At 41.5% G+C, this 12,365-nt stretch overlaps 1 protein-coding gene across 1 annotated transcript; it reads left to right on the top strand.

Moving 5' to 3' along the window:
• Positions 1 to 4,099: 4,099 nt before the first annotated feature.
• Positions 4,100 to 11,706, top strand: LOC112257317 (asparagine--tRNA ligase, cytoplasmic-like). The gene is made up of 15 exons (XM_042302735.1): positions 4,100 to 4,265; positions 4,639 to 4,721; positions 4,850 to 4,915; positions 5,220 to 5,312; positions 5,593 to 5,682; positions 5,843 to 5,921; positions 6,213 to 6,283; positions 6,404 to 6,490; positions 6,688 to 6,909; positions 8,641 to 8,840; positions 9,124 to 9,259; positions 9,568 to 9,681; positions 10,068 to 10,199; positions 10,473 to 10,604; positions 11,191 to 11,706. Exons 1-15 carry the CDS (start codon positions 4,223 to 4,225, stop codon positions 11,320 to 11,322), a joined length of 1,680 nt encoding a protein of 559 aa, XP_042158669.1. The 5' UTR covers positions 4,100 to 4,222; the 3' UTR covers positions 11,323 to 11,706.
• The last annotated feature ends 659 nt before the right edge of the window (positions 11,707 to 12,365 follow it).

Here is a 12,365-nt window from a genome sequence, read left to right as displayed (position 1 = left end):
GGTAAGTAGACATAGCCAACTAGCTAACTTTCTGTAATTTAAAAAAAAAAAAAAAAAAAAAAAAAAACTGTAATGATGTCTTTGAGAGACAAGTGTTTATTTTTGCACAAATATTTACGTTTTTAACTACATTTTAAAAAATGATGAAGCGCAGTCATATTCAGTTCCTGATTGGTCAACAAGTTTATTTGACGTGTGAAATAGTGTTAGTTGAGGTGAATCTTTGTTTCTATGTTTGGGTCTTTGCAAAGACAAAGCTAACATTAGCTTTCCATGTCAAAGCATTCTAATTCTATTCTAACAGATCCTCCGAAAACAACCGACTCCAAAGACTCAGGTGGTAAGTTGACTTTTGACTCTGGCTAGTTAACTATTAGTGGAGGATGGTGGGAGGAACAATAGGAATAGCTGGAATGGAATCAATAGAACGGAGTCAAGCAATTGGTTTCCATGTGTTTGATCTATTTGATACCATTCCATTCCAACCATTAATGAGCCTGTCCTCCTATAGCACCTCCCACCACCCTCCACTGATAGCTATGTATTTTGACCATCAAAGGCCCTTACTAATTTGGTCTGACCTTGAGACTTTTTGAGGTCATGATAGGGTTAAATAGAGTCTCATTTTCAGGGTATATATTTCACATACATTGAAATGAATGACCAATGAACAACAGGGAGAATTTTAATGAGCATGCCCTTCAGTCACCATCCTGCATTGTTCAAAAGTTGTTCAGTGTCATACCAAATATCCATCATGGTTTTGGTTTCACAGACTCAAGGGTTCAAGAATTGAAGAAGAGGTGGCAAGGAGAAAGACAGGAGTTTTTGAAATTCCCTTGTTTCCTTAAAAGGATCCTGCAACGAATGTAAAAGGAAAGCAAGCCAGTGATGTAAGTTATTTGTAGGGCATCTTTGTTATGAATTAAGCTATATAAAACATGATTCTGGTGGGGATTTCTTATATTGTCATTGAGTATGGGGCATCACCATTTTAAAATGCTTCATCACTTAGAAAACACTTAGTTTTTCCCCCTTTTTCAAATTAGGCCCAATACACACTTCATTTGTAGTCTTTCCTCACTCTGATTAGCGGCTTACTTAGCCAGGTTCACTAGATTTTACTGATACATTTATGAAGAAAAGAAAAAAAAAAGAAACCTGCACACTGCTCTTGCTACTATCACTGCTCTTTACGTTTAACGAAATATAACCATGTGCATTTCATTAATATTCTTATAAAGTGTGAACAAAAAGTATTAAACACGTCTGTATAACGTGTATAGAAACGAACAGAAATACTCTATTCCAGGGGGACAGCTTCCATCCTGAGCCATTAAAAAGAGGACTTCCAAGAAGTCCGTTTTTCAGACTGAGCCGTATATGCCACTCCACAGAGGATTATTTAGAAAAAGCAGCGGAGATGAGCAATTAGGTTTCTAAAAGAGGCTACTCTCCACAATGTGTGAATGAAGCTCTTAATTTGGCATTAGGGAAAACACGAGATGAACTCATACAAAATAATACCCACTAAAGCTAAAGAACACGCTGTATTGTTGATTTGACTTTGTTCACCACCCCATACACTTTGAACTCGCGTAAAGTGGGAGATGCTGTCAAGAAACCCTGGTATGTTTTATCATCGGACCCAGCTTTGCCAGCTGAATTTAAGAATCCACAATTTATTGTACGTATAAGTGGTCGCAATTTACGCAATAAATTGGTCCTTGCCAACTGCCAGACACAAAAGAAAACGAGCCAGGCTCTTTCATGCCCTCTTCAGAATGGTAGCTATAAATGCAGAGGTCGCGCACAGTGCAACAATATGATGAAGTGTGAATATTTCTCCCACGTACAGGAAACGATTCCAAATTAAATTACATTTCTACCTTTAGATTTTGTGGCATAAAGAAAGTTACGATATCAGACAGGGGAGGTGATATTAATAATACTGAGTTAAAGGGAATGTTTGGGGATTTTCACCCTCCAGACATTATTTCCAAAAGGTCTTAATGATGAAATGCCTATGTATGTTATGTTGTAAATGTCAACATGAATTAATGCCACCATTTCAGATTACTTTGACGTTTTTCTTGCGCTGTTCCCAATGATTTATAATAACTTGCTTTATGGGTCGATGTCCTCATTGTGGTTTTACAGACGTATTTAATACGTTTTATGTACACACTTTATTCGAATAATTATGAAATGAACATTGTTATATTTGGTAACACTTACTTATTTTCCCTCGACTCCAACCCCATTCGATACATTGAACGAATGTGGGTGGAGCTATGTATGCATAACGGTGCTAATAATTTTTTCAAAACTCACAAAAGCTCTGACTAAGGCCTTGAGGTCGATACATAATAAAGGGCAGTGGTACTAACCAGAGCAGTGATACTAACCAGAGCAGTGATACTAGCCAGAACAGTGATACTAACCAGAGCAGTGATACTAACCAGAGCAGTGATACTAACCAGAGCAGTGATACTAGCCAGAACAGTGATACTAACCAGAACAGTGATACTAACCAGAGCATTGGTACTAGACAGAACAGTGATACTAACCAGAACAGTGATACTAGACAGAACAGTGATACTAGCAGTGATACTAACCAGAGCAGTGATACTAACCAGAGCAGTGATACTAGACAGAGCAGTGATACTAACCAGAGCAGTGATACTAGACAGAACAGTGATACTAGCAGTGATACTAACCAGAACAGTGATACTAACCAGAATAGTGATACTAACCAGAACAGTGATACTAGCCAGAGCAGTGATACTAGGACAGAGCAGTGATACTAACCAGAACAGTGATACTAACCAGAGCAGTGATACTAGGACAGAGCAGTGATACTAACCAGAGCAGTGATACTAGGACAGAGCAGTGATACTAACCAGAGCAGTGATACTAACCAGAGCAGTGATACTAACCAGAGCAGTGATGCTAACCAGAACAGTGATACTAACCAGAGGAGTGATACTAACCAGAACAGTGATACTAACCAGAGCAGTGATACTAGACAGAGCAGTGATACTAACCAGAGCAGTGATACTAACCAGAGCAGTGATACTAGGACAGAGCAGTGATACTAACCAGAGCAGTGATACTAACCAGAGCAGTGATACTAGGACAGAGCAGTATGCAGGGTTTTTTTTCTCATCTTTTTCAACTGTTTCCATGCACCTGCAAAAAAAGATGGCTCAGATGTGTGACTGCCTTTTGAACTGATACCTTTATGAAAACTCTGTAAGCACTTGCTAATGCATTAAAACGTTGGTTGACTTTTTTCAAAATTTCAGTACAAAGATGAAATGCCCCTGACATACTCCACACTCTTTGAAAGCACCATCTACATCGAAACATTCTTATTTTGCCTTGTTGTAGTGTATGGAATACTACATTTACCCATTTGGGTCACTGTAAGTACTTATTCTTAATGTATGCAGTTTGATGTTTTATTCATGATAACAGTTGGCTCGATAAGGGGAACATGTATTTGACTGAAATTCTGAGTTTATTTCTGGTGGTTTACAAAAACTCTAATATGAAATACATACTTGATCTGATGCATCTTCTCTACTCTTCTTTTTGTGATACAGTTGTATGAGAAACTGCACAGGGGTAAAGTTGAACCACAGCCCACTGATCACACGACTGAAGACTTGGAAATGAACGAGACCCATACTTAAAATGTGAACTTTTCAACGTGATCCAGTGTTGTTGTATTCATCGAGTCCGGATGAATGATGAGATTCATTTATTATTCACAGCCACGGAGGCATTTTTCCATTGAAAGATTGGTTCTATAATATTTCAAGCGTTATTTAATTTTGTATTGATTAAAAATGGAAGCAACGTTTACCTTTTGTAATTGTCACATGCACAGGGTGTTAAACAGTACAGTGAAATGCTTAACTTGCGAGCTATTTACATGATGCAATGGGTTGAATTAATAATGAAATAAGCATGAATCATATCTAGCCACATCTCTCCATCCATAAACCACAACATAATGGTACTTTCGTCATTTCAGGGTGGAACGAATCCACGTTAAATTTACTGCAACCAGTCACCATTCACGAACTATCCGGAAATTGTATTCACCGTACGCATGCGCACAAACCCCAACGAGGGCCGATTCATTTTCGTATTATTATTAGCTCGCTAGTAAATCCGTTAAAATATACACATTTGATACAATTTGTACGTGGGTATGGCAGAGGAGGTAACGAAAACCACAGGCGAACTCTCAGTGGGTAAGTTGATAACATGTCTAGCTAATTTACAGCCCCTTGTAGCAATGTTGAAAGCATGCGATGTGTTGCATCAGACCGGTGTTGCTAGCTAGCTTTCATAGCACAAGTGATGTATATAAATCATTGCATAGCTCAAGCTTATCTTGACTGTCTAGTTAGCTAAAACAAGCGAGCTAAATGACTACGCATCGGTGTGAGCTCTGTTTTAGTTTGAGTTTTTCCCCTGTACCCAAACATGTGGTAAAATGTCTGTCACGCTCCTGTTATCTAGCCAACGAGCATCTTGCCTAGCTAGCATAATCACTGTCATGCATTAGTTCGCTGAAATAACATACATTCAGAATCAGGTGGTGAGTGTTCCCACTTCTTCCAGGTGAGTTGTATGTGTCTGACAAAGAAGGAAATGACCGGGATGGTGACGGAACAGAGAGGAAGCCTTTCAAGACCTCATTGAGGGTAAGAGGAATCCGTGTCGTGTACCATGTCTAATTATGACTCCATCCAACATAACTGATGTGTCTACGTATCTTTGAATCAAACACAGTTAAGTGCATTGCTATAACAACAACTATTTGATTTCAAAGGCTTTGACATTTGCTGGAAAGGAGCCATTCCCAACCATCTATGTGGACTCTCAGAAGGAAGGAGAGGTACATAGTTAGAAGCATTTTGAAAAATAAGTCGTTTGGTTTCACTTTCATTTGGTTTCCCCGTTCTGATTTCACCTCCCCGTTCTGATTTCACCTCCCCGTTCTGATTTCACCTCCCGTTCTGATTTCACCTCCCGTTCTGATTTCACCTCCCGTTCTGATTTCATCTCCCCGTTCTGATTTCACCTCCCCGTTCTGATTTCGTCTCCCCGTTCTGATTTCGTCTCCCCGTTCTGATTTCGTCTCCCCCTCCCCGTTCTGATTTCATCTCCCCGTTCTGATTTCATCTCCCCTATTACTCCAGCGTTGGGCAGTGATCTCCAAGACGCAGATGAAAAATGTGATCAAGTTATTTGCTAGAGAGCAGATGAAGAGCGACTCCAAAGACAAAAAGGAGGTACGTGGGAGAGGCGGCAGTGTGGGGAAATAGTCTGGGGCATGTTTATCCCAAATGGAACTCTATTCCCTATATAGGAATCCTATTTCCTATACTTCTGGTCAAAAGTAGTGCTCTATGTAGGGAATAGGATGCCTTTTGGGATGCCACTATTACAATTATTCACACAGTGTTGTATTTGGCCATAAACAGGTGTGGCTATCGGTTAAAATATTCACAGGCAGCAGTAGCCCATGTGAGCTGCTATTTATGTAAGTTATTTTCAACTTTGATTTTAAAGGCAGAGGATTCTGAGAGACGAGAGAAGAACCTAGAAGAAGCTAAGAAAATCACCATTGAGAATGACCCCAGCCTTCCAGAGCCCAAAACGGTCAGATCCACTATATTCTCTTTAGTCAGTATCCTGTCTAACTCATCTTACTATGTTTTTTGTATTGTTTTAAAGGGATTTAAACAAATACATGTTTGGAAATAAGAATCACATGTTTATCTTCCATTGTGTTGAAATGTAATCAACCTTTTCCCAACAGGTCAAAATCTATCAGCTGGAGCCTCTCCGAGGGGAGAGAGTGAAGGTGTTTGGTTGGGTGCACCGAATGAGAAAACAAGGTGAGGGTTGTAGAACGTTGGTTAATGTGTGTCTAATGTCAGCACTGTAACTAGCTGATAACATGCAGGTTGTTTTTTTTAACAGTATAGTCTCAGGATTGTAAATGCAGGGTGTTTTGTCCAGCTTTTTATGTCCAACAATGGAAATTCCCCCAAAAACTACCTGGGGGGGGGGGGGGGGCAGCTGGATGAGAGGAGAGGGGGCTTCATGGCTCATAATGGATTTATTATTCTCTTTATTTTCTATTTTACCCGGTAAGTTGACTGAACACATTGTCATTCTCTTGCTAGGAAAGAACCTGCTGTTCATTGTGCTGAGGGATGGAACTGGTTTCCTGCAGTGTGTTCTCAACAATAAATTGGTAAAAAAAAAGCATATTTTGTTGTCTTAAATGTTAATTTATTTTTTATTACAAAATGGAATAATATGCTTTTATTTGTTCTTATTTGTAAAACTGGTTTTGTTTTTGTCTCCATTATAGTGTCAGTGCTACAATGCCCTGGTGCTGTCCACTGAAAGCACAGTGGCTCTGTATGGGACAGTGAAGCAAGTACCTGAGGGAAAGCAGGTACAGATTCTTCACTTACTTTAATTACCCAGATTAAACGGTCATATTTTCACTCAAACCTTCTTCTTTTTTTAGACCAGGACTAGGCCCAATCTGGTTCTGGGAAAACTGTCCCTTTTAATTGTAATTTAGATGGTTTGTTATTTTATTATTAGAGCTATGACTGACTAGGATGTCCTCTCTTCCTCCTTCTCCAGGCCCCTGGTGGTCATGAGCTGCACTGTGACTTCTGGGAGCTGGTGGGTCTGGCGCCGGCTGGAGGAGCTGACAACCTGCTGAATGAGGAGTCTGATGTTGACGTTCAGCTCAACAACAGACACATGATGATCCGTGGGGAGAACGTGTCCAAGATCCTCCGGGTCCGCTCCACTGTCACACAGTGCTTCAGGGATCACTTCTTCGCCCGTGGATACTATGAGGTAACAATATGTTGAGAAGGATTATTATCACAGCAGGCAAGGTACTTGGAGTCAAACAGACAGGCCTGGATGAGCTCTTTAAGGTCAGGACCCTCCATAAGGCTCACAAAATACTGTAAATAGACCCCTCAGCATGAAAAACACAACTAGACAATCATCTGTGCCAGATGTGATATCCCTCCTAAATAGCTCGGGCTAATGTTCCTATCGACTCCGTAAGGCCAGCAAGCTAGTCTTTTTATATATATATATATATATAACTGTTATGAAAGTTGTATTGTCAATTTTGTTTTTGTATTTATAAACGCCACTTTAAATGTGTACATGACTCTGCAACAACATTTCCCCATGGGGACAATAAAGTCAGTAGGTAAGAGTGGGTTCACTGTACAAATGTCCTCTGATTGAGCTCTTTGAAGCATAAAACCACCAAAATAAATTGAATGAATATTTTCTAGTATTATTTTTTTGTCAGTTGTGTTATGCTACTTTAGTGTCAGTTGATGACAATTCTCCCGGATCCGGGATGGATAGTTACAAGATTTAACTGCCCCGGACCAAGAAAAACATTAAATTAAGATTTTTCTCTCTTCAAGGGAAAAAAAATGTCCTGGACTAAAGTATTCAACATTAAAATGTAATTTGGTTGGAGGCAATGATTCTCATTTTAATGTGTCATTTATCTCATCTGTGGTAAGTTGCAGGTGCCTACAGGGTAAAAATTCACCCGGTTTGAATAGAAAGACCTTTCTGCTCCATTGGACTCCATTGTAAAGGACAAGGATGCCAATATATTGGAGCACCACTGTATCAAAAAGCCTAATCACCTCCATCTTTGCTTGTTGTATTTGTTGATGACATCATTAGCTAGGATTCCATCCAATTGGCCACAGATATTCATGCTAATGTTCTGTAATTAACATAAAAGAAAATATGCCAGTGGTGTGTTTCCACCAGACTTGTTGCAGATGTAATTCAGTGTGTTATGACACAATGTACTTTTTCATGTACGGAATAAGAATCAAAAGTTTCCATCTCTACCGATGGTCTTGTCACAGGCCTACTCTGGTTTTGTCACAGGCCTACTCTGGTTTTGTCACAGGCCTACTCTGGTTTTGTCAGGGGAGCTCTAGACAACGGCTGGGAGATACAGTGCAGGAAGGCTAGTCTACATGATGACATTATGGATAAGAGAGAGAATGGTTTTATTTGTCAAAACGGCAGTCATGCATCGATCGTCATGTCACCAGAATAAGACCCTCGATATTTATTGGAAAGGAGCATCAGGATCACTGCACTTCAACCACCCTGTGACGTTTCTAAATGATTTATTCTGTAGCCTAATAAACTGCATGGTTTCCCCGAGTCATAGTGGGAGGACCACACACCATATCATTGCGTGACTCAAGTTTATGTTTTAATGGTTAATATCAGTATTTCAGCATAAAGACATTTCCACTTCAATTTCTCACAAAATAAATTTTACAGACACAAAGATCTCACCATGTCGAACTAACAAATTATCTGTTGGATTTATAAAATTGTACTGAAACTACCTGCTTCCATCACAGCTGTTGTGTTTTATTTAATGTGATGTGACTTGATTCACAAAGTGGATGGAAACGTGGTTAGTGATAAAAGCTTTGAATCTTGAATTGTATGTTTTCAGCCTTTTATGTCGACACTTCTTCTTTTCTAAATCTGATTTTTTTTGTATTTGTTCCCCCAAAGATCACCCCACCCACTCTGGTGCAGACCCAGGTGGAGGGTGGTTCCACCCTGTTCAACCTGAACTACTTTGGGGAGGAGGCGTTCCTGACCCAGTCCTCTCAGCTCTACCTGGAGACCTGCATCCCTGCTCTGGGAGACACCTTCTGTATCGCTCAGTCCTACCGTGCAGAGCAGTCCCGCACTCGCAGGCACCTGTCTGAGTGAGTAGTTCATAATTGTTCACTCTCCTCAAACAATAGCATGGTATTATTTCACTGTAATAGCTACTGTAAATTGGACAGTGCAGTTAGATTTACAAGAATTTAAGCTTTCTGTCCATATCAGACATGTCTATGTCCTGAGATTATTTTTTTGTTGTTGTTCCTTACAACCTCATGCTAATCACATTAGCCTACGTTAGCTCAACCGTCTTGCGGGGAACACACCGATCCCTTAGTATAACTACATAACCCATGTTAACCGCTATGTGCCCTCCCTCTGTAGGTACACTCACATAGAGGCAGAGTGCCCCTTCATGACCTATGAGGACCTACTGAGCAGACTGGAGGATCTGGTGTGTGATGTGGTGGACAGAGTCCTGAAGTCTCCTGCTGCTTCTCTACTCTACCAAGTCAACCCTGTACGTCTGATGTTTTATTGGCAGCTATTAGTTCTCTTTCTCTCTCCCCCCCTTTTTCTCTCTCTGTCTCTAGCTGTATGTCTGTCTGTCTCTAGCTGTATGTCTGTCTGTCTCTCCAGCTGTATGTGTTTATCTCTTTCTCGTAGTCTTGTTCACTGAGATGGATATATTCTTATAAAGGTTTATCTTGAAATAATGTTTCCTTTTTGAGATTGATCTTTTAGAATCCTGGTATGGTGGTGAAAGGCTAAACATGAGGATAGCACAGTGCTAATGTGGCCTGTCTTTTTCCTTTCCATCCTCCCCAGGACTTCAAGCCCCCCAAGAGGCCCTTCAAGAGGATGAACTACTCTGAGGCCATCATCTGGCTGAAGGAGCATGACATCAAAAAAGATGATGGGACATACTATGAGTTTGGAGAGGTACATTTGACTGAATAAATTACATTTGATAAATGGTTTATGGTCGACAAGTACCACAGTCAATTATAATCACTCCTAATCTCCCTCAGAAATAATATTTGGACCGTGTCGATCTGTGGTTGTTTTGAAGACATTTAGGGCTGGTATCCAGGACAGATTTAGCGAAGTCCTGGACTACATATGACTTTCAATGGAGAATCTGTTGGAACCAGCTTTTGAGTCCATAACTTAATCTGTGTCCAGGAAACTGACGGAATGTCCGCTCAAAAAAACGGAATGTCCGCTCAGTGTTTAGCTACTCCATCAGTGTATTGTTCAGTGGATCTTCTCTTCGTCCAGCTCCTGTTATTGTGATGTTATAAAACCATCTCCCTCCTTGGTTTCAGGACATCCCAGAGGCCCCAGAGAGGCTGATGACTGATGCCATCGGTGAGACCATCCTGCTGTGCCGCTTCCCGGCTGAGATCAAGTCCTTCTACATGCAGCGCTGTCCTGAGGACCGACGCCTCACTGAGTCGGTGAGTCCCTGACCAGCAGAGATCTTACTCTCATGGAAACCATGACCTGAAAAACCACATCTCAGAGAAGCCATCATGAACCTTATCCAGGGCCTGATTCAAACATGTCTCTGGGTTCTGATCCAAGATCAGTTTTGTCCTATTAGATAATAATGAATAAGAATATGGACAGGGGGGAGCTGATTCTAGATCAGGACTCCTTCTCTGAGAGGCTTTTTGAATATGGGCCCTGAAAGACATCCTCATTGTTGTCCCTGCTGTTCCTCTCCCCAGGTGGATGTGCTGATGCCTAACGTTGGAGAGATAGTTGGAGGGTCTATGAGGATCTGGGATGCTGAGGAACTGCTGGAGGGATACAAGAGGGAGGGCATTGACCCAACCCCTTACTACTGGTACACTGACCAGGTACGTACATCTACCCAACCCTCTAATACTGGTACACTGACCAGGTACGTACATCTACCCCTTACTACTGGTACACTGACCAGGTACGTACAACTACCCCTTACTACTGGTACGTACAACTACCCTACTGGTACTGACTGGTACACTGACCAGGTGGGTACATCTACCCCTTACTACTGGTACACTGACCAGGTGGGTACATCTACCCCTTACTACTGGTACACTGACCAGGTGGGTACATCTACCCCTTGGTACTGACCAGGTGGGTACATACGGTACACTGACCAGGTGGGTACATCTACCCCTTACTACTGGTACACTGACCAGGTGGGTACATCTACCCCTTACTACTGGTACACTGACCAGGTATGTACTCAGCCAGGAAGAGAAAATCAGACCTGTAGATCTTATTAATTTAAGCAATAAAACACAAGGGGCTTTGCTTCATTGCGATTTTAGTATGGCTGCTGGGGTCATAGGTTAGACACCCTAGTGTTTCCTGGAACTAACTGTTTTATGAACAGAGAATCTGTTAGACATTTTTGATGGCGTGTTTCCTTAATAATGTCAACATTGTGTCTTCTAGAGGAAGTATGGTACCTGTCCCCACGGTGGCTACGGGCTCGGCCTGGAGAGGTTCCTAACCTGGCTGCTGAACAGACACCACATCAGAGACGTGTGTCTCTACCCCCGCTTTATCCAGCGCTGTCGACCCTAAACTACCAACTACCCTGCCCCCTGCTGGAGATGGATCACACTGCGCTTCAAGAGACCAAGATGTACATCCCAAATGGCAATCTATTCCCTATATAGTGCTATTTTTTTTACCAGCGCACTATCCCTGTATAGGGCCCTTATTTTTTACCAGGACCAAAGGTAGTGCACTATATAGAGAATAGAGCTCCGTTTGGGATGAAGCCCATCTTACTGCATTGCAAAAGGCCAACATACAAGGCTCGAGATCTAAGACAAGAACAATTAATTACACTAACAAATCCCTGCAAATGTAAGATTTGAAATGTGTTTTCAAACAAGAAATTCGTGCTGTCTAGCTAATACTATTTGTCTGCCAATAAATGTATACTGCATACGCTACAATATCTATCTGGAATGTTCTGTGGAGACACGCATTCGGTTTCATCTCTTGTATATTGTAGCAAATGACTGGTCCACTGCTGTTGCAATAATCCTGTTAAACAAAGTCAAAAACAAGGGTTAGAATTTGGCAGATATTTTCTTGAGTAACTTCCTTCTCTAGATGTAAAACCACCAAAAACACACACACAGTGAGTTTTGAATAAATATTCCATATATATATATTGTACAGATACACACACACACAATATATATATATATATATATATATATCCAAAACTCACTGTGTATGTGTTTTATGGAACAGAACAGCACCTAAAGTTACTGGGACACCATGGGCTACTTCCTGGATGACCAGGCTAGGGGAGTCACAGCTTCCTACCAGGCTAGGGAGTGCACAGCTTCCTACCAGGCTAGGGGAGTGCACAGCTTCCTACCAGGCTAGGGAGTGCACAGCTTCCTACCAGGCTAGGGAGTCACAGCTTCCTACCAGGCTAGGGGAGTGCACAGCTTCCTACCAGGCTAGGGGAGTGCACAGCTTCCTACCAGGCTAGGGGAGTGCACAGCTTCCTACCAGGCTAGGGGAGTGCACAGCTTCCTACCAGGCTAGGGAGTGCACAGCTTCCTACCAGGCTAGGGGAGTGCACAGCTTCCTACCAGGCTAGG

This window comes from Oncorhynchus tshawytscha, linkage group LG20, assembly GCF_018296145.1.
Source record: "Oncorhynchus tshawytscha isolate Ot180627B linkage group LG20, Otsh_v2.0, whole genome shotgun sequence".
Classification (NCBI taxonomy): domain Eukaryota; kingdom Metazoa; phylum Chordata; class Actinopteri; order Salmoniformes; family Salmonidae; genus Oncorhynchus; species Oncorhynchus tshawytscha.
The sequence above is the reverse complement of the archived record's forward strand: the minus strand, read 5'-3'. Positions and strand labels throughout refer to the sequence as shown.

Bases quoted from the DNA above. Each gene is read 5' to 3' on its own strand.
- LOC112257317 (XM_042302735.1), top strand. From the start codon at position 4,223: ATGGCAGAGGAGGTAACGAAAACCACAGGCGAACTCTCAGTGG. The intron at 6,284-6,403 runs GTAAAAAAAAAG...TCTCCATTATAG, and splicing joins GTGTTCTCAACAATAAATTG to TGTCAGTGCTACAATGCCCT. The intron at 6,910-8,640 runs GTAACAATATGT...GTTCCCCCAAAG, and splicing joins TCGCCCGTGGATACTATGAG to ATCACCCCACCCACTCTGGT.